The sequence below is a fragment of the Borostomias antarcticus genome (assembly GCF_949987555.1).
Source record: "Borostomias antarcticus genome assembly, contig: scaffold_65, whole genome shotgun sequence".
NCBI lineage: Eukaryota > Metazoa > Chordata > Actinopteri > Stomiiformes > Stomiidae > Borostomias > Borostomias antarcticus.
The window spans coordinates 888,270-907,484 of record NW_028176587.1 but is presented as its reverse complement, the minus strand read 5'-3'; the positions used below and the strand labels follow the sequence as shown (position 1 = coordinate 907,484).

General features: G+C 44.4%; 2 protein-coding genes across 2 annotated transcripts; one reads left to right on the top strand and one right to left on the bottom strand.

Moving 5' to 3' along the window:
- Positions 1-627: 627 nt before the first annotated feature.
- On the top strand, positions 628-1,756 carry LOC311328304 (electron transfer flavoprotein regulatory factor 1-like; the record flags this gene model as incomplete). Its single annotated transcript, XM_084462290.1, has 2 exons — positions 628-672; positions 1,219-1,756. The coding sequence occupies 2 exons, from the start codon at positions 628-630 to the stop codon at positions 1,429-1,431; spliced, it is 258 nt and encodes an 85-aa protein (XP_084318416.1). The 3' UTR covers positions 1,432-1,756.
- A 12,856-nt stretch (positions 1,757-14,612) lies between these two features.
- On the bottom strand, positions 14,613-17,529 carry LOC311328310 (ADP-ribosylation factor-like protein 1; the record flags this gene model as incomplete). Its single annotated transcript, XM_084462297.1, has 6 exons — positions 17,500-17,529; positions 16,603-16,740; positions 15,941-16,022; positions 15,677-15,788; positions 14,762-14,940; positions 14,613-14,643 (listed from the first exon to the last, which is right to left on the bottom strand). Exons 1-6 carry the CDS (start codon positions 17,501-17,503, stop codon positions 14,613-14,615), a joined length of 546 nt encoding a protein of 181 aa, XP_084318423.1. The 5' UTR covers positions 17,504-17,529.
- Positions 17,530-19,215: the final 1,686 nt, after the last annotated feature.

The window sequence follows — 19,215 nt, the reverse complement described above, 5'->3', positions numbered from 1 at the left end:
GAACAGATAAGCACAAGCCCGAGCAACAAACATTTGATAGTATTCCTTTAAGTGTGTCATTGGGCCACTTTTTGGCATATACTGTAGAGCATGGGTTTAGCACAATGTGAGCCGTAAGGGTAGAGAAACAGTGGTGTGCTCGGGCCTTACTAAAACAGCGAGGGGTCCGTCTTCAGGGGTGACTCGTGAGACCTCCTGCGGAGGAGGGAGTGGCCTGAAGAACCTGGTGGCCAGGACCAGTCTCCTCTCGCTGTTCACCACCATGGTGACGATGCGCGTCCTCCTGCCGCCGCCCGAGGCTCCGCACCGCCTCTCAAACTCGTGGGCGCGGTCCAGCAGATGCTCCGCCTCGTCACTGGGAAACTGAGGATGGACGCGGGAAGAGACGTGTAGGAGGCGTTTTGTGGAGAAAAGGCCGACTCGTTTAAAAAGTCAAATCTGATACTGACTCACCAACCAGCAAAATGGATTATCTGTCAAGGTTGCTTTAGCTTGATCGATATTATAAAATCACCTGCTGTGGACTTTGCTCAACCAGGCAGATTCTCCTTCAGGTGACCAGACTGTGTTAGCTTAGCATGCTAACTGCTGCTCCCTTCCTACACAGATACATCCGTGTGTGGGACCATGGCCAGTCCACTGAGGGGTGAGGTGGTCAAGCTTTACAAGACGGTAAGAAGATGGTCTAGTTTATGCTTTTCAATTTTGTATTACATCCTACTAGTGATCTCACACAATAAAAACATCCTACTAGTGATCTCACACAATAAAAACATCCTACTAGTGATCTCACACAATAAAAACATCCTACTAGTGATCTCATACAATAAAACAGACACCATTCAGACAGGGGTCCCTGGGTGAAAATGGTCGTCAGAGGATGAAATGGCACAATTCAGTGTAAATTAGAATGTAAATTCATCAAATGGGTTCCAAGTTGGTAGTATTGTCTGTTTTTAAATGTACTGTTTTCACATTGTACTTTATTTTTTATTTACCATGTATGTTTTTTATTTTTGTACTGATTTTATATGATCTTTTTGGTATAGCACTGTTACATTTGCTCGTATGAGCATGTGCTATATAAATAAACTTGACTTTGACTACAGCCTGACAGAAAATGCACCAAAAATTGCCATGCATGACAAGTTGACATGGAGAAGAAACCCACGTCAGTGGTTTATGGCATAATTGTTCCAACCCTCTTTTCGCCAACAGCTCCTGTACCTTGGCCGTGAGTATCCCAAAGGTGCTGACTACTTCAATGATCGACTGAGGGCTGCCTTCCTCAAGAACAAAGATGTGACCGACCCAGAGCAGATCAGGCAGATGATCGCCCGCGGGGAGTTCGTAGTGAAGGAGCTAGAGGCCTTGTACTACCTGAGGAAATACCGCGCCATGAAGAAGCGCTACTATGAGACAGATGAATGACCGAGTTCACACCACCGCCTTGTGAAGGGACGACTTACTTTCATACTTTCAATGTCAAAGTGTCTGACGAGAGCAGATACTGTAGGGTTTAAGGGTGGAGCTGCCAAGCTCGCATGATTGAAGGCCACAGATGGAAGGCCACTAAAAGGCCTTGAAGAGGTCCTGAGTGCACCCAACAACTTGTCATGCCATTTCCTGTGGCACAATTATACAGTGCCTTTTCTGATAGTTGTACGTGGCTTCTCAAAGGATGCAAAGATACAAAAGCTTTCAGAAATATGAAATGTTTGTATAATGGACTCCTTTAGTCTTGTCAACTGTTCCCTGTTGTACCACTCATACTTTGAGATCAGTTCCGATCCACTGACACGCCCAGAATATCTGTGCATCAACCTACTGGGAAGTTTTTGAAATGAAGAGAAAAATCTTGATAAATGGTTAAGAAAAAGAAAATAAAAATATTTGCTTTAATAAAACATTTAGAGTGGAGCTATAATAGTGATACATGGAACATCTGAACATGGATCACATTACACTGAGGTAGAGGTGTTGTTCTAGGGTCAGTCCACCCCCGCACTTATCTCGGATCTGTTCTAAGGTCAGTCCACCCCTGATCTGATCTCAGATCTGTTCTAGGGTCAGTCCATCCCTGCTCTGATCTCAGATCTGTTCTAGGGTCAGTCCACCCCTGCTCTGATCTCTGATCTGTTCTAGGGTCAGCCCATCCCTGCTCTGATCTCAGATCTGTTCTAGGGTCAGTCCATCCCTTGCTATGATCTCAGATCTGTTCTAGGGTCAGTCCATCCCTGCTCTGATCTCAGATCTGTTCTAGGGTCAGTCCACCCCTGCTCTGATCTCAGATCTTTTTCTAGGGTCAGTCCACCCCTGCTCTGATCTCAGATCTGTTCTAGGGTCAGGCCATCCCTCCACTGATCTCAGATCTGTTCCAGGGTCAGTCCTCCCCTGCTCTGATCTCAGATCTGTTCTAAGGTCAGGCCATCCCTCCACTGAACTCAGACACATCAGCACGGCAGATGGGACAGGTGGTACTTTGCTGCAGATAAAAGCAAACACAGGAGCATTAGTTAGTTTTAGGGGAAAATGGGTTGTAAATATTTGGAAAAAAATACAATTTACTAGTAATCATTTCAATTTGATACAGTACCATGTCAAACATGTAGTAAAAAAACACCAATAATGACTTCACATTGCTTCCATGCTTTGTGTGAATGGGGTCAGCTCTGTCAGACAGGGAGTCCCAGGGATACGACCATAACACCTCACTCTATTCCACCTCTAGGGGGAACATTGAGGCAGGATTACCTTTAACCATCTATTCCACCTCTGGGGGAACATTGAGGCAGTCTTACCTTTAACCATCTCTATTCTACCTCTGGGGGAACATTGAGGCAGGATTACCTTCAACCATCTCTATCCCACCTCTAGGGGAACATTGAGGCAGGATTACCTTTAACCATCCCTATTCTACCTCTGGGGGAACATTGAGGCAGGATTACCTTTAACCATCTATTCCACCTCTGGGGGAACATTGAGGCAGGATTACCTTTAACCATCTCTATTCTACCTCTGGGGGAACATTGAGGCAGGATTACCTTTAACCATCTATTCCACCTCTGGGGGAACATTGAGGCAGGATTACCTTTAACCATCTCTATTCTACCTCTAGGGGAACATTGAGGCAGGATTACCTTCAACCATCTCTATTCCACCTCTGGGGGAACATTGAGGCAGGATTACCTTTAACCATCTCTACTCTACCTCTAGGGGAACATTGAGGCAGGATTACCTTTAACCGTCTCTATCCCACCTCTAGGGGAACATTGAGGCAGGATTACCTTTAACCATCTCTATTCCACCTCTAGGGGAACATTGAGGCAGGATTACCTTCAACCATCTCTATTCCACCTCTGGGGGGAACATTGAGGCAGGATTACCTTTAACCATCTCTATTCCACCTCTGGGGGGAACATTGAGGCAGGATTACCTTTAACCATCTATTCCACCTCTGGGGGAACATTGAGGCAGTCTTACCTTTAACCATCTCTATTCTACCTCTGGGGGAACATTGAGGCAGGATTACCTTTAACCATCTCTATCCCACCTCTAGGGGAACATTGAGGCAGGATTACCTTTAACCATCTCTATCCCACCTCTAGGGGGAACGTTGAGGCAGGATTACCTTTAACCATCTCTATTCCACCTCTGGGGGGAACATTGAGGCAGGATTACCTTTAACCATCTCTATCCCACCTCTGGGGGGAACATTGAGGCAGGATTACCTTTAACCAGCGGTCGATGCACTGGACGTGGTAGTCATGGAGACAAGGCAGCATCCTCAGCTGTTCCCCCTCTCTGTAGTCTGAGAAACAGATCGGACACCTGCAACAGGGACAAGCATGGGAACTGATCAGGACTGATATCTCTAGTAGTGTGTAGAAGGTAACTGATATCTCTAGTAGTGTGTAGAAGGTAACTCATATCTCTAGTAGTGTGTAGAAGGTAACTCATATCTCTAGTAGTGTGTAGAAGGTAACTCATATCTCTAGTAGTGTGTAGAAGGTAGCTGATATCTCTAGTAGTGTGTAGAAGGTAACTGATATCTCTAGTAGTGTGTAGAAGGTAACTCATATCTCTAGTAGTGTGTAGAAGGTAACTGATATCTCTAGTAGTGTGTAGAAGGTAACTGATATCTCTAGTAGCGTGTAGAAGGTAACTGATATCTCTAGTAGTGTGTGGAAGGTAACTCATATCTCTAGTAGTGTGTAGAAGGTAACTGATATCTCTAGTAGTGTGTAGAAGGTAGCTGATATCTCTAGTAGTGTGTAGAAGGTAACTGATATCTCTAGTAGTGTGTGGAAGGTAACTCATATCTCTAGTAGTGTGTAGAAGGTAACTGATATCTCTAGTAGTGTGTAGAAGGTAGCTGATCTCTCTAGTAGTGTGTAGAAGGTAACTGATATCTCTAGTAGTGTGTAGAAGGTAACTGATATCTCTAGTAGTGTGTAGAAGGTAACTGATATCTCTAGTAGCGTGTAGAAGGTAACTGATATCTCTAGTAGTGTGTAGAAGGTAACTGATATCTCTAGTAGTGTGTAGAAGGTAACTCATATCTCTAGTAGTGTGTAGAAGGTAACTGATATCTCTAGTAGTGTGTAGAAGGTAACTGATATCTCTAGTAGCGTGTAGAAGGTAACTGATCTCTCTAGTAGTGTGTAGAAGGTAACATACAGGACTCATATCTCTAGTAGTGTGTAGAAGGTAACTGATATCTCTAGTAGCGTGTAGAAGGTAACTGATATCTCTAGCAGCGTGTAGAAGGTAACTGATCTCTAGTAGTGTGTAGAAGGTAACTGATCTCTCTAGTAGTGTGTAGAAGGTAACTCATATCTCTAGTAGTGTGTAGAAGGTAACTGATATCTCTAGTAGTGTGTAGAAGGTAACTGATATCTCTAGTAGTGTGTAGAAGGTAACTGATATCTCTAGTAGTGTGTAGAAGGTAACTGATATCTCTAGTAGTGTGTAGAAGGTAACTCATATCTCTAGTAGTGTGTAGAAGGTAACTGATATCTCTAGTAGTGTGTAGAAGGTAACTGATCTCTCTAGTAGTGTGTAGAAGGTAACTGATATCTCTAGTAGTGTGTAGAAGGTAACTGATATCTCTAGTAGTGTGTAGAAGGTAACTGATATCTCTAGCAGCGTGTAGAAGGTAACTGATCTCTAGTAGTGTGTAGAAGGTAACTGATATCTCTAGTAGTGTGTAGAAGGTAACTGATCTCTCTAGTAGTGTGTAGAAGGTAACTGATCTCTCTAGTAGTGTGTAGAAGGTAACTGATATCTCTAGTAGTGTGTAGAAGGTAACTGATATCTCTAGTAGTGTGTAGAAAGTAACTGATATCTCTAGTAGTGTGTAGAAGGTAACTGATATCTCTAGTAGTGTGTAGAAGGTAACTCATATCTCTAGTAGTGTGTAGAAGGTAACTCATATCTCTAGTAGTGTGTAGAAGGTAACTGATATCTCTAGTAGTGTGTAGAAGGTAACTCATATCTCTAGTAGTGTGTAGAAGGTAGCTGGTATCTCTAGTAGTGTGTAGAAGGTAACTCATATCTCTAGTAGTGTGTAGAAGGTAACTCATATCTCGTAGTGTGTAGAAGGTAACTGATACAGGACTGGTATCTCTAGTAGTGTGTAGAAGACTGATATCTCTAGTGGTATCTCTAGTGGTAACTGAAGCGGGACCTACCGGGTCTTTCCTGCGCTGTGTGCCGGGTCGTAGGTCTTGGTGGGGAGACTCTCCAGCTCTCTCTCACTCAGGGTGGTCTTGGCCACTGCGCCTTGCTGCTCCTCAAACGCCAGGAGGGCCTGAAAGACAAAGACACACACACACGCGCACACACGGTAAATGAAGACCCAAGGCAGTGCAGCCCTTGCCAGTGCTTTGCAGGTCTGTCATCAGCGTACCTCATAGTGATCTCCTGCTATAGAGTCCATAGTCCCCCAGTCAGGCACGGCCGGAGGGTTTCTGTGACGCGAACTACGAGAGCGTCCTCTTCCTCTGCGCCGAGCCACGCCATCTTTACACACACACACACACACACACAGTTACAGCATGCATTCTTCTTCCAACATTATCCCATAAACAAACACTGCCAATTGGAAACGGGTGTATGAGCCAGTCGTGTGTGTATACGGTAGCACGCACACGCACACGCACACACACACACACACACACACACACACCGTCCTCTTGCCCCGCGGTGATTCCCCCCGCCAGGGAGGAGAAGGCGGCCAGGCTGATGGCGGAGGGCCAGGGAAGCATCCAGTCCAGCCCAGGGTGAGCGTCATACTGAGGGGGGGGAAGAGAGCAGGAGTTTGGGAACCGGACTACAGCATCACTCACACACCGTCCACCCCTGTACCTGACCACACAGTCACTCAATATCCACGTTAGAGTCCCAAAACAACATCTAGCAGCCCCTATTCCTGCATCACCCTCATCCCCACCCCTGGTACAGCTGTAACCGGGTGGTTGTGGTGGTGGTGGGGGGGTCTGTAGGGGGGGGGCATGGCCTCCTGTCTCCTCTGCTGCTGCTGCTCCTCTCTGTCGAACTGCTCCTGAGGAGAGAGGACGAACCAACTCTGGGGGTTAACGAAACACGAGATTTTAAGACGCCTAGATTTCCCGAAGAGGGGGTTTTAAGGAGAGACACTCCTGTGTTGCGCGTTAGCGTGCCCAGATCTCAAACTGCTCTTTGCTTTGGCCTCGAGTCCAGAGCAGCTTCTGTACCAAGTCAACAGGCCGTCAGATATGACAGCGGCAATCCCCGCGGCCGAGGAGGCGTGTCCTTACCTGGAGGCTGCGGGCGAACGCCTCATCTTCCTCCATCTGCACCGAGCGGACCATGGCGTGGACGATGACGTCGTCGTCGTCTTCGTCGCTGATGACGATCTCCTCGAACTTGGGCAGCTGTTCCTCCTGCCTCTGCTCAGCTGGCACAAACACAGCCGGAAGACGCAGAGACACAGGGATGTAACCATAACCGCTATAACGATAAACCGTGATTAAGTTTTGATTACATTTATCGTGATAATTTTATCATTAAAACCGTGCTTGATTGCCCCGCTTTTGAAAAACTCACTGTAAATACTGTCCAGCATCAACCGAAGCTAGCAACAGTCTCAAAGACGCATTATTTTAATGTTAATGCAAAAAAAGTGCATAGTGCTGCTAATTTTGTGTGGTTTTCAGTATAAAAACTTGCAGTAATATTACAGTGTGTGTATCGGTAGTTTTAGAACATTTTCTGCACATTTTACAATACCGCGATAATACTGATAACCGTGATCATTTTGGTCACTGTAATCGTGATATGAAATTTTCACACCGTTACATCCCTAGAGGGACACATGCTGGATGAGATCACTGTGCCAGTGACAGTTTTACGAGTCCTGTCATCAGCTGAGAACAGCTGGGGGTCCGTGGTGGTGTAGCGGTCTAATGTGAACAGCTGGGGGTCCGTGGTGGTGTAGCGGTCTAATGAGTCATCAGCTGTGAACAGCTGGGGGTCCGTGGTGGTGTAGCGGTCTAATGAGTCACTGTTTTTGGTGCAGCTGCCCACCTCGTACGGCCAGACACCCGAGGGCGCGGCATACTGGGTCAGTTTAATCACTCTACAATTACTGAGAGAGAGAGAGAGAGAGAGCTGAGAGAGAGAGAGAGAGAGAGTCCCTCTTTCCCTCCTCTGCAGCGTGACGAACCCTCAACACTTAGTAGTAGGGTCAGTTGGCTACCAAATTGCATGATAAAATCCACACAAAAAGTGTGTGTGTGTATAAATATATATATATATATATATATATATATATATATATATATATATATAAATAAAATAAATAATACAAATATATATATATATATATATATATATAAATGAAATAAAAGAAAAAAAAATATATACTGTATATATATATAGATATATATATATATATTTATTTATTTATTCTTAAATTTTCTTTTCTTAAACGTACCCAGCTAAAAACCGCTTCACATGTTAAACCAATGATCAAGCCCCCGAGGAGCTGTCCCCACAGACCCCGTCAGGCGCCTACCTGTGGGCAGGGGGCGCTCTCTCTTCTTCTGTGTGAGGTGAGCAGAGGCTCTGGAGCTGGACTTGGCCGAGCAAGCCGTCTTCGAGGCCCGTTTCCTGCCTCTACTGAGGCCAGGAGGCCCGGGGTCCACCGTGGAGCCCGCCACAGGCGCCAGACTCTGCGTGTCGCGATATAATCCTTCCCCCGCCGTCGCTGCCTGTGAGGCCGGGGGCGCGCCGAGGGAGGAGGAGGCTGAGGAGGAGGGAGGTGGGAGAGGAGGCTCCAGCCAGACGCCCATGAGAGACGAAGCGGGTACAAACTCGCTGGTCCTCCAGGAAGCGCCAGGGCTGGTTTGGCCTCTCGTGGCGGCGGTGGCGGTGGCGGGCGCACCGAGCCTCCTGCGTTTGCACCGGTGGGTCGCGGGAGGGGTGGAGGGGCTCAAGAGAGCCGACTGGCAGGTGGTCAGAGAGGGTCAACCATGTCCGTTAAGCATGTCAAAATTCACCCGAGGTCTATGTCCACATTCCTTGCTATCTGACATACAGATCAATGCTTCTATTGTTATGATTAGGTATAGAAACGTGTCGCTAGCTATATAAGAACTGTTTGTTTTTTGACAGGATTTGTGGTACTTACTGTTCCAACGTTTTCTGATGCATTGTAACACAGTCTCCTTCGTAGGCACTGAGGGCTGCACACGAAAACAGAACAATACTTGAGGATAAAGATTACAGCAGACAGGCTACAATAGAGTGGTCAGGTGATGTCATCATTTTGTAGGCTGACCAAACGCTGTTTGGTCCAGAATTCTAGTCCATATGGGAAAAATAAATGGGATTCGTGAAAATTGACGAAAATAAAGTATGTGTTTTACAGAGACGCCCAGACTGGAGTACGTTTTGTTATGAAAGTTAGGGGTTTTGTGAATTTTGAGGCCCTTTAGTTAGTTCTGAAATCGATGTTGAGATATGCTAACCATTACTGAAACTAGACTACAATGGTCACGAGGATGTGAGTTTAGATTACCCAGACTGAATAAATACCACACATATGAACACAAAACTGCCTTAGCTAGCTCGATCTTGTAACTAAGATATGATCTGCTGAAAAAAATACGCCGAGCTGTCCCAGCAAACACGCAACGTCAGGGAGACGTTCAGATCATGTCTTAATAACGTCCGTCGGTCCAGAACTCCGTTTGTACGTCTGCTGGACCCCTCAATATTCACACGTCTGGCTTGGACCCCTCTAAGACGTCTGTGGACGTGCAAAACAGGTTCAATATCTGAACGTAAAAAAAAACATTCATTCTGGCTCCTAATTGGATGTCTTTGGACGTCCGAAAAAGACAAAAAAGACGTCTAAAAGACGTCTTTTAGATGTGTCTTTGCTCAGTGGGGTAGTTCCGGTACCTGGGTGTCTCTGGGACAATGACTGAAGGCATGCCGGGGTTTCCACCATGGCTGACGGTGTGACCGAACAGCAAATCTCCCTCACCCAGAAGATAGGCTCGGTTTAGGGATCCCGGGGTGTCGGGCTCCTCCGTGTCCCACCCGGGGCTGCTGTCGGGCTCAGAGATCTCCAGTGTGCTATCCATGGTCTGGAAGTCTGTACTCCCGTCTCCTCCAACCCTAAACACAAGTGGAGAGAGTGAGACACTGTAGTACATTTTTATACTGTATTATACTGTATTACATCAATACATTTGTATTACTCTCATGTAGTAATCAATTTACTAAGAATAATGAATAAACTTCACTTTAGGTAGAACTTTGTTAACTTAAGTAGTTTAACATCTAGATGACAACATATGTCCTGTCCTGAGTCAACATTCCTTTGTCCTCTGGGTCAATAAAGATAACACCTCGGGAGTCTACAGTTGAAACGTGATCTTAGCAGGACAGGAAGAACCCTTTATTGCCCCCATGTCCGGAGGGGGGCAGAGCTCAGTGACCTGTTGACCAATTACAAGACTAGTTGACCAGATCTGTGTTAATGAACATCCCTTGTATGCAAATTTGTTTGTCATGTGATACTTGGCCTGAAGCTCTTTACTTTACTACTTTGACTTTAGTATTGCCGAAGATTTGACCTGTGAGGCATGCTCAATAAATTGTTGATTTGACCTGTGAGGCATGCTCAATAAATTGTTGATTTGACCGCATTTTTCTCCTGAAGTACTTTCTTTTTTGCCCAAAAGTGAAGAACTAAAGATACCACAACCCTACTCACTGTTCTGGTTGGTAATATGGACACGCTAGCTAGACGAGCTAACAGGTTAGCCCATATCTACCCCTGAGAACCACTGATTGCAGCCCATAATAAGTGCTTAGATAATTTGTTATTCTGTTACACAAAGACACTTTACACAGGATAAGTTATTAAACCTGTTTATCTAGCAGGCTATCACAGCTAGCTGGCTAACTAACTATCTGGAGCTAGCGGGGGATAATCACCAGCCTCACGAACATTCTGGCAAAACAACAAGACACACAAACTACCTAAAATACTAGAACATACCTAGTTTGGTGGTTAAAGAAAATTGGTATGAAAAATGATTGGGCTCTAAAAAAGCGAAACACACACATGGATGTATTATATAAACTGGATACAGCCACTCCATTCACTGGCCGCTATCAACAATGAAGCCCTATTGAACCGCGCCATCTTGGCAAAATTTGTAGTCATTTGACTATTTCCGGTTACTTTTGACTTGCGCAGTTGTGCTTTTCTGGCCTTCCGGTTACTTTTGACTTGCGCAGTTGAGCTTCTCTGGCCGACGCGCGTCCACGAAAAAGTTCACATTTCTCTGAAATGTAGACGCGCGTTCCCGGCTCTCCCCGCTTTGATTTAGCAATGAAAACCGGCTTGCATATTAACCTGTTTTTGTCAAATATATCAATTGGAGAAATTATTTTTTGATCCTGGCATCTTAGTTTTAACAGGTTAAATATAATTGAACATGTTTTGTTTGCTAGTAGATGGTATTCATTCCGTTCGCGATAACGTTCTTGCAGCCAGGCTAAATTCCTCCAGGGAGTCAGTGACCGGCGAGTTGAAGAGCTTCACTCCCCGCCAGCAGGAGCTCTGGCCGCGGCTACCGCATCTCGGAAAACCCGCTGAGTTCCTGGCTGCTATTTCACACTCGCCCTTGATCAATCCCAATACCGATCCATGGTAATAATGAATCAATCGTTCAGATCAGATCGGCAGTGCTGCATGCATGTTACAACATCATTGTTAGCTTTATTAACATAACCATAGCCTACATTTATCTCTCTAACGTTAGGCTATCCATCACACCAGTCGGCCATTCGATAGCTGGAAGCGGTCAACGCCAACGTTGACTGAAAACACCCAAACTCAGTGTATCGTTTCATCTTCATGCTACACATCAACTCCTTTACATTGTATGTGAATAAATTCCTGTTATTCTAAAAATATCCCATTTCTGTCCATTCTTGGAAAAGGCTAATAATTGCTGTCAAAAGATCACTCCAGTTTATCACCGTATCCCACTACCATTTCAACTATGCACAGGAGGTTGTCTTGTGGTCATTTTCATTAAAAAATGATTAGCCTGATCAGTTTGTTGTATGTATTAAGCCCTTTTTGAGCGTTTTGTGTGTGTGCATTGTTAAGTGTAAGCTTATGCAGCCTACTCCAAACTTTAATGGTTACAGCAGTCTGAAACTGTGAAAGTCTTCATGTAGGCCTAGTTGTTATTTCCAAGTCTCCAATAGTTTAAGAAAATTTGGTCTTATATTTAGATGTTGTGTATATTCCTCGATTATTTGTATGCTGTGTTGTCCCGTCTGAGTTTGTCCTGTTCGTGATTGGTCTCGTGTTCCCACTCGATAGGCTTGCACCTTGACGTTGGTGAGTGGGCTTTAAACCAAGACGGGCCTTTGTATGTGTATGTGTGTATGTATGTGGTTTGTGTTTTGTGTGTCATATTCTATTATTGAAATGTAATAACAGAAACAGTGTGCCTCCTCTTATCCTCACAGCTCAAGCCATTTTTAGGAGACCAGTTCACACCTCAACCAGACCTGCTGCTGTTTAGGACCTGCTTTAAGCCCTTTTTTGTGGTGTCCGTTTTCTGTGTTCTGTGTCAAGTAAGCCAACCCACCTTCAATGCAGTGTAGCCTCCACATTTGAATGGTTACAGCAGTCTTGTCGTCTACAAGCAACAGTCTCTGGCTTTGCATGGCAATTTATGTAGTATCATCCGAGTTCTACAAATGCTGTACTTTTTTGTACTGTAAGTAACCCCTCAATTATTCAATTTTACTGGGGAGCAGTGACCATAGCCTACTTGCCAACCCTCCTGACTTCCGCGGGAGATTCATAAATTTGAACTAGGTTGTGTAGTAGATAGGCTACAATAAATTAGGACAGATGCACATTTACTGAACAGCACAGACAAAAGTCGGACATTAAAAACAATTGCTCCATACACACATATATATATATATATAATGTTTCACATTTCGTTTTAATGCTTTTAATGTCTAATTTGTAATGCTTTTAATGCCCCCCCCCCCCCCCCGCAATTTGGTTTGGAAATGCTCCCTATTTCTGAGGTCCCAAGGTTGGTGAGTATGGCAAGCTATAAGCTATTAATACAAGCATACCGCTCAAAAAGGGCTTAATACATACAACAAACTGATCAGGCTAATCATTTTTTAATGAAAATGACCACAAGACAACCTCCTGTGCATAGTTGAAATGGTAGTGGGATACGGTGATAAACTGGAGTGATCATTTGACAGCAATTATTAGCCTTTTCCAGGAATGGACAGAAATGGGATATTTTTAGAATAACAGGAATTTATTCACATACAATGTAAAGGAGTTGATGTGTAGCATGAAGATGAAACGATACACTGAGTTTGGGTGTTTTCAGTCAACGTTGGCGTTGACCGCTTCCAGCTATCGAATGGCCGACTGGTGTGATGGATAGCCTAACGTTAGAGAGATAAATGTAGGCTATGGTTATGTTAATAAAGCTAACAATGATGTTGTAACATGCATGCAGCACTGCCGATCTGATCTGAACGATTGATTCATTATTACCATGGATCGGTATTGGGATTGATCAAGGGCGAGTGTGAAATAGCAGCCACGAACTCAGCGGGTTTTCCGAGATGCGGTAGCCGCGGCCAAAGCTCCTGCTGGCGGGGAGTGAAGCTCTTCAACTCGCCTGTCACTGGCTCCCTGGAGGAATTTAGCCTGGCTGCAAGAACGTTATCGCGAACGGAATGAATACCATCTACTAGCAAACAAAACATGTTCAATTATATTTAACTTGTTAAAACTAAGATGCCAGGATCAAAAAATAATTTCTCCAATTGATATATTTGACAAAAACAGGTTAATATGCAAGCCGGTTTTCATTGCTAAATCAAAGCGGGGAGAGCCGGGAACGTGCGTCTACATTTCAGAGAAATGTGAACTTTTTCGTGGACGCGCGTCGGCCAGAGAAGCTCAACTGCGCAAGTCAAAAGTAACCGGAAATAGCCAAGTGACTACAAATCTAGCCAAGATGGCGCGGTTCGATAGGCCTTCACTTTAGATTTCGATTCCTGGGGGCTTGAACACACATCATGAACACAGCGCGAAAATAACGTCACTTCCGCCGGTTTGAGTTGGTCTTCTTCTTCTATGGCGTTTTCTTTACGGCAGTTTGCATCCTTGTAGTTGCATTACCGCCACCTTGTGGATTTAGTTGGCTCCTACATCGTCCGGTGTCATACTTATCCTAACCGACTCGTACCTCCCGTTCTCCAAGGCATCTCCTGCCCTGTCCACCAATACAACACCCCAGGACGGTCTTTAGTCCTGTTGTGTCCCCAATGAGTCCCCATTTTCCCCAAAGTCCTTTCTCTCTGACCTGTATTTGCTGCAGTGAGTAATACCAGTTTGTTGCACTTCAGTGGGATGTTTACCAATTCTAGTGTGCTGTGTCCTATCCTTCTACTTTCGCTTGGAACCGTTCCTTGTACAAACTACTTAAATATTAATAATATGATCAATAATTACACTAATAATAATAATAATAATAATCCCAATTGTATACAAACACCAATGTTGATTTATTATTATTTTTTAATTACATTACACACAATTCATTATCGAGGCTCATAAATAAATATCACAATGACAGTCAACCCAACTTCCCAGTTAATCAGGACCCATTATTGAGAAAGTCAGGACAACATATTTCCAGTCCTCTACACATACAAAAAAAAGATGGACATTCTTAGGAATGAACTGAATGGAACATCAGACCGGAGGAGACAGAGCAACAGAGTGCAACAAGGCAAGCCACTCAAGAGTTCCTGATCACTGTTGTACTAGTGGCCTTGCAGCCAGGCCTGTGAGCTGGTCTCTCTCCATGGCTGGTGGGGAGAGATATGGACTCCATCGCTGGAGAAGAGAGTTCAGCATGTGCTACTGGAGAGAGCGCCATTTCTCCACACGTTCAGACAGATGTCACCGGTATTTGTATTTACAGGGGCTGATGATGGCGGATGATGGCTGATGATGGCGGATGATGGCGGGGGGGGGGTCACTGTCCACTCTTGAGAGTTTCCACTAACCTACAGGTTCACGTGAAACAAAACACATCAAGTTATCTAAAGCGTTCCAACTCCATCAAGACATGCATGAACATGCAGAGTGTAGGTGATTATGAGTTCTCTAAATCTGGCCTGTTACCATTCCATGGCCTCATCAAGTCCTGATCCTTTGGTGGCTGAGGTCTTAAAGATCTGCCACTTCCTGTCTTTAAGAGCAGGCAGGCCCAGGGAGTTGGCCACCTCCGTGGGCGTCATCGCCAGGGCCATATCCTGCTTGTTGGCAAACACCACCAGGATGGCTTTCTTCAGCTCCTCCTCCTGTGACAAACAGACAAAAGCCTCACGCTGGCAAACAAGCCTTGTGCTCGTTTACCCTGAATACCAGGCTTATGCTGTGTTCACACCGGGCGCGGCGAGAAAATTCACGCCGTCCGTGCCGCCCAGTTCGCGCAAATTGTATTGACTTTCTATGTAAACTCGCCACGCCGCAGGAAAGATCTGCGCCCGGTGTGAACACAGCATTATACTACTTTTTTTCGCCCTGAATAAAGAATTCCCTTGGATAAGGTACGAGGACCATGTTGGAAACAAGTGTCTAAGTATGCTTTTATCATGCTATCCTCTGGGATGTACTGTTTCTTTGTAATTTTACCCAATAAATCAATCAATCAATCAATCAATCAATCAATCAATCAAGGACCTTCATGGTTCTATGTGAAATTACACCAGCTCTTGCGGGTGACCATCTTTGTGCAGCCTTCAAACTTAAGACTCAAGATTCTGTTATTCATCACATGTAATGTACGGTGTAGTCACAGTGAAATGTTGCTGCCGGCTCCATAATTATGCTACAGATCAACTCTAATATTCCATGTCAAATTACACATTTACAAGTTACAATTTCCAAAATTTCAATTTTACAAATTAACACAAAATACACAATAGGTACCCTTTCTATAAGCATAGAATTAAGCTAACACAGTAGTGTTGAACAAGGTGAAAAAGTATGAAAGATGTTCTATACAAGAAATAAAAGAGCCAGTGGTCCTGTTACCTCTAGCATGGCCACAAGTTCAGACTTGGAGATGCCCATCCTGTTCCGGTCACTGCTGTCCACCACATAGATCACAGCGTCTGTGTTGGAGTAGTAGCAGCGCCAGTAAGGCCTGACCCAAGAGCACAGAGAGACAGACGTGAGGATTTAGTTTGGGATCCCGCTTCAAAAGCAATGCTGTTAGTTGCCAAGTCGGCTACTGATCCTGATGGCCGTGCTCAAGGTGGATTTAAGTAACGAGAACCAAATAGGTTCACAACGTACCTGATACTGGTCTGTCCACCAAGATCCCACACCTGGAACTTCAGATTTTTGTACGTCACAGTTTCCACGTTGAAGCCAATGGCTGAACACAGAGAAGTGGGTGGCAACAAACAATTAGATGCTATATATTGGATACATGAGGTACTAAGAGGAAGACTATTCTCCTAGTCATTACAGAGGACATACTGTTGTTATCATGACTATGAATTGCCTTGATTTGGTATGAATGAAATATGTTTGTGACCTGCAATGGTGAATGTGCTCTTTGCCCTTATTGAAGACAAGACATCAGTTCAGGCGAATTGATAGGTAGCAATGGTAGCAGTAATTGCCTACAGTATACCATGGGTTCCCAAACTCCATCAATGTGGGCCTCCCCTCTGAAAACAGTGACACACCCGCGCCCCCCCAACAACCCAAAATTTGTCCCCCCCCCAAAAAAAGACCTTTAAAATCACGTTTCATTCATAAAAACCATAGAAAATTCTAAAATAAAAAACATGTTTTTCCTCCTTTTATTTTTCTAACCATCCCTCCGCGCCTCCCCTGAATTTCTTTGGGGCCCCCCAGGGGAGGCCCGGCCCGCCTCACAGTTTGGGAATGCCTGGCCTATACAATTCAGCCTAATAAGCATTAAGTAGAAATGAATAAATTCCTCTCACTGGGGATAGTGGTGACGACCTCCCCAACCTGGAGCCTGTAGAGGATAGTGGTTTTCCCAGCTCCATCCAACCCCAGGATCAGTATCCTCATCTCCCTGGATCCAAACAGGCCGGACCACAGACTGGAGAAGAACCCACCTGGACACAACAATGAGCAGATGGGTCAAATAGGTTAAAGGAACACGTCATATTTTGGGTAAATTACCTTATTTGCCATCTTCCCCAGAGTCAGATAAGAAGATGCCTCTTCTCTGTGCGTGCAGAAGGAACCATGAGACCCGTTAACTAATTCCACCAGTTAAATATTTTAATTATCAACAAATACTATCAAACATACATGGTTCACAGAGGATGTAGATCGGGGAGAGATATTATGCGACCACTGTGCTTTAGTTTCAGATGAGGGTCAGCTCTCTACACACAGTAGTATCTATGTCAGTCATCCTCTAGGCTGGAGCTACTGTCTGACATGATGGCCCCAAGCACGGATCAACTTTCCCCTGTCAGCAGGACACAGAACATCCTGCAGAGAATCTGCTTGGATGGAAGCTGAAACCAACTATACCAGTAAGACAACTCTACACAATGGAGACGTCTCTAGCAGTTCAGTGACTTCTGAGCAGCCTTGATGGGTCTATGCTAACTTTTCTACAGACATATTCTGAAACTTTACCGTCTTCATTTATTTTTGTGATAGCTCGCGTTTCGAATTAGGCTTAAAGTTATTTACATGTGGCTACTTCTGCCACAATAAGCTGAAACTACATGAATAAGGATGGACACTAGCAATGCAACGGCCACAACCATCTGAAAACAACACATAACCTGAATTCGTGAGAACGAGGGTCTATTTTAAGATGAATACTAAGATATTAGAATAACTTTAAAGATACACACCCATTCCAGTTGTACAGGATGCATGCAAAAGGAAAATCCGTTCCCGTTTACCACATGGAGGTATAATATAACTGGAGACGGCATTGAAAATGGCTGCCTATTCATTTCAATGAAAGTTGCTCACCGGCGCATGAAGCCATTTGACGTAGTGGCCAAAGCCCGGTATTGCAAGTCACGTGACGGCATGCGGCCCAAGAACCTTATTTCCCATGTTAGTGGATGATGATAGATAGGGCTAGAAAAGGAAAACAAAATTTTTCTGGGTATCATTCAGCATCAGAGACCAATCTTATCAATATAAACTTTTAATTCAATGGGGTTTTGGGGTTTTTGAAGCCACCAATACCTGTATCGAGCCATTTAAACATGTGCTGTGCACGAGCCTCGGGGACGCGCTGGTCGCGCGTTCGTGAGTCCTGCGAACTCGGGAAAGCACGTGACCATAGGAAGACCCGCCCTACTCTGCCTCTGATTGGATAGGAAGTCATGTAATGACGTCGCTAACATTTGCTATGCTTTAGCAATGAAGCTTATGATCATGCTAATCAGAACGTATGTCTATGATGCAAATGATCATGACATGTGGTTACTTTAGGACATCGTTGGAAAAGATCTAGAGGGTAAGTGGGTCAATGTTGAATAACTTAGCTAACATTATCTAATGTTACATTTCTTTATATTAACATCAACTATATTGATAGGCTAGGGAGCTATGCTAACGGTAGCTAATGCTAACGGCTTAGGGTTAACGTTAGTTAATGCTAACGTTACGTTCGGAGGTCTCAGATGTATTTCAATTTTAACAATGTTGAGCATGATCAATGTGACATTGTTCATACATTGATTACAGTCTGTAATCTTGTCTGGCATTATTTAGCTATAGTGGGCTGATGCTTGCTGCTGCTACTATAGCATTTGCCACATTATACATCAAATTAATCAAGCATAGTTAGTGTTATTACCTGAAGGCATTATTACCATTGCAAGTAAGCATGCCATGTATATGCCATGCCTGGAAATCAAATTAATAGTGTAATTATTCCCCATCATAGCTCATTGTACACTGATATAATCATTCTCCTTGCCTTTGCTAATACTCATCTCTTTTATCAAACTTTGTGCTAGGAAAGAAATCTGGCTGTGATTCGTCACTAGTGCTCATCCAGGCTGTTGTCATCTCCCGCCTGGACTCCTGCCACTCCCTACTTGCTGCCATCCTGCAGCGTTGGCCATCAGACTCCTGGAGAAAGCTGCTGCTAATCCCGTGTTCAACGGCCCCATGCTCTTCCACACAACTCCCCTACTCCTATATGTATAGTCTATATGTTTTTACGTGTTTCTTTACATGTCTTTACATGTGTATTTGTCAGGGTTTGTCTGTTAGTGATTGTCGTGTCCCCACTCTTGGCCTGCACCTTGACGTGGTGAGTGGGCTTTAAACCAAGCCAGGCCTTTTATAGTTGTGTTTTGTGTTTTTCTGTTTGCTTAAGTGTCTAATATTGAAGGTACAAAACCTTTAAAAAAAGAAAGAAAAAAGAAGCCCCTTCCTTCCCATAAAATTCCTGCGATTGTAACAGGTGTATTGATTCCACCACACTTGCCCACACTGGGTTCAAACCCGGGTCCTCTGACTTAGGAACGCACATGACCACCTTTCTAGAACACTGCCACCAGCTATCCCAATGAAAAGCTAGCGAATCAATTGTGCACATGGGC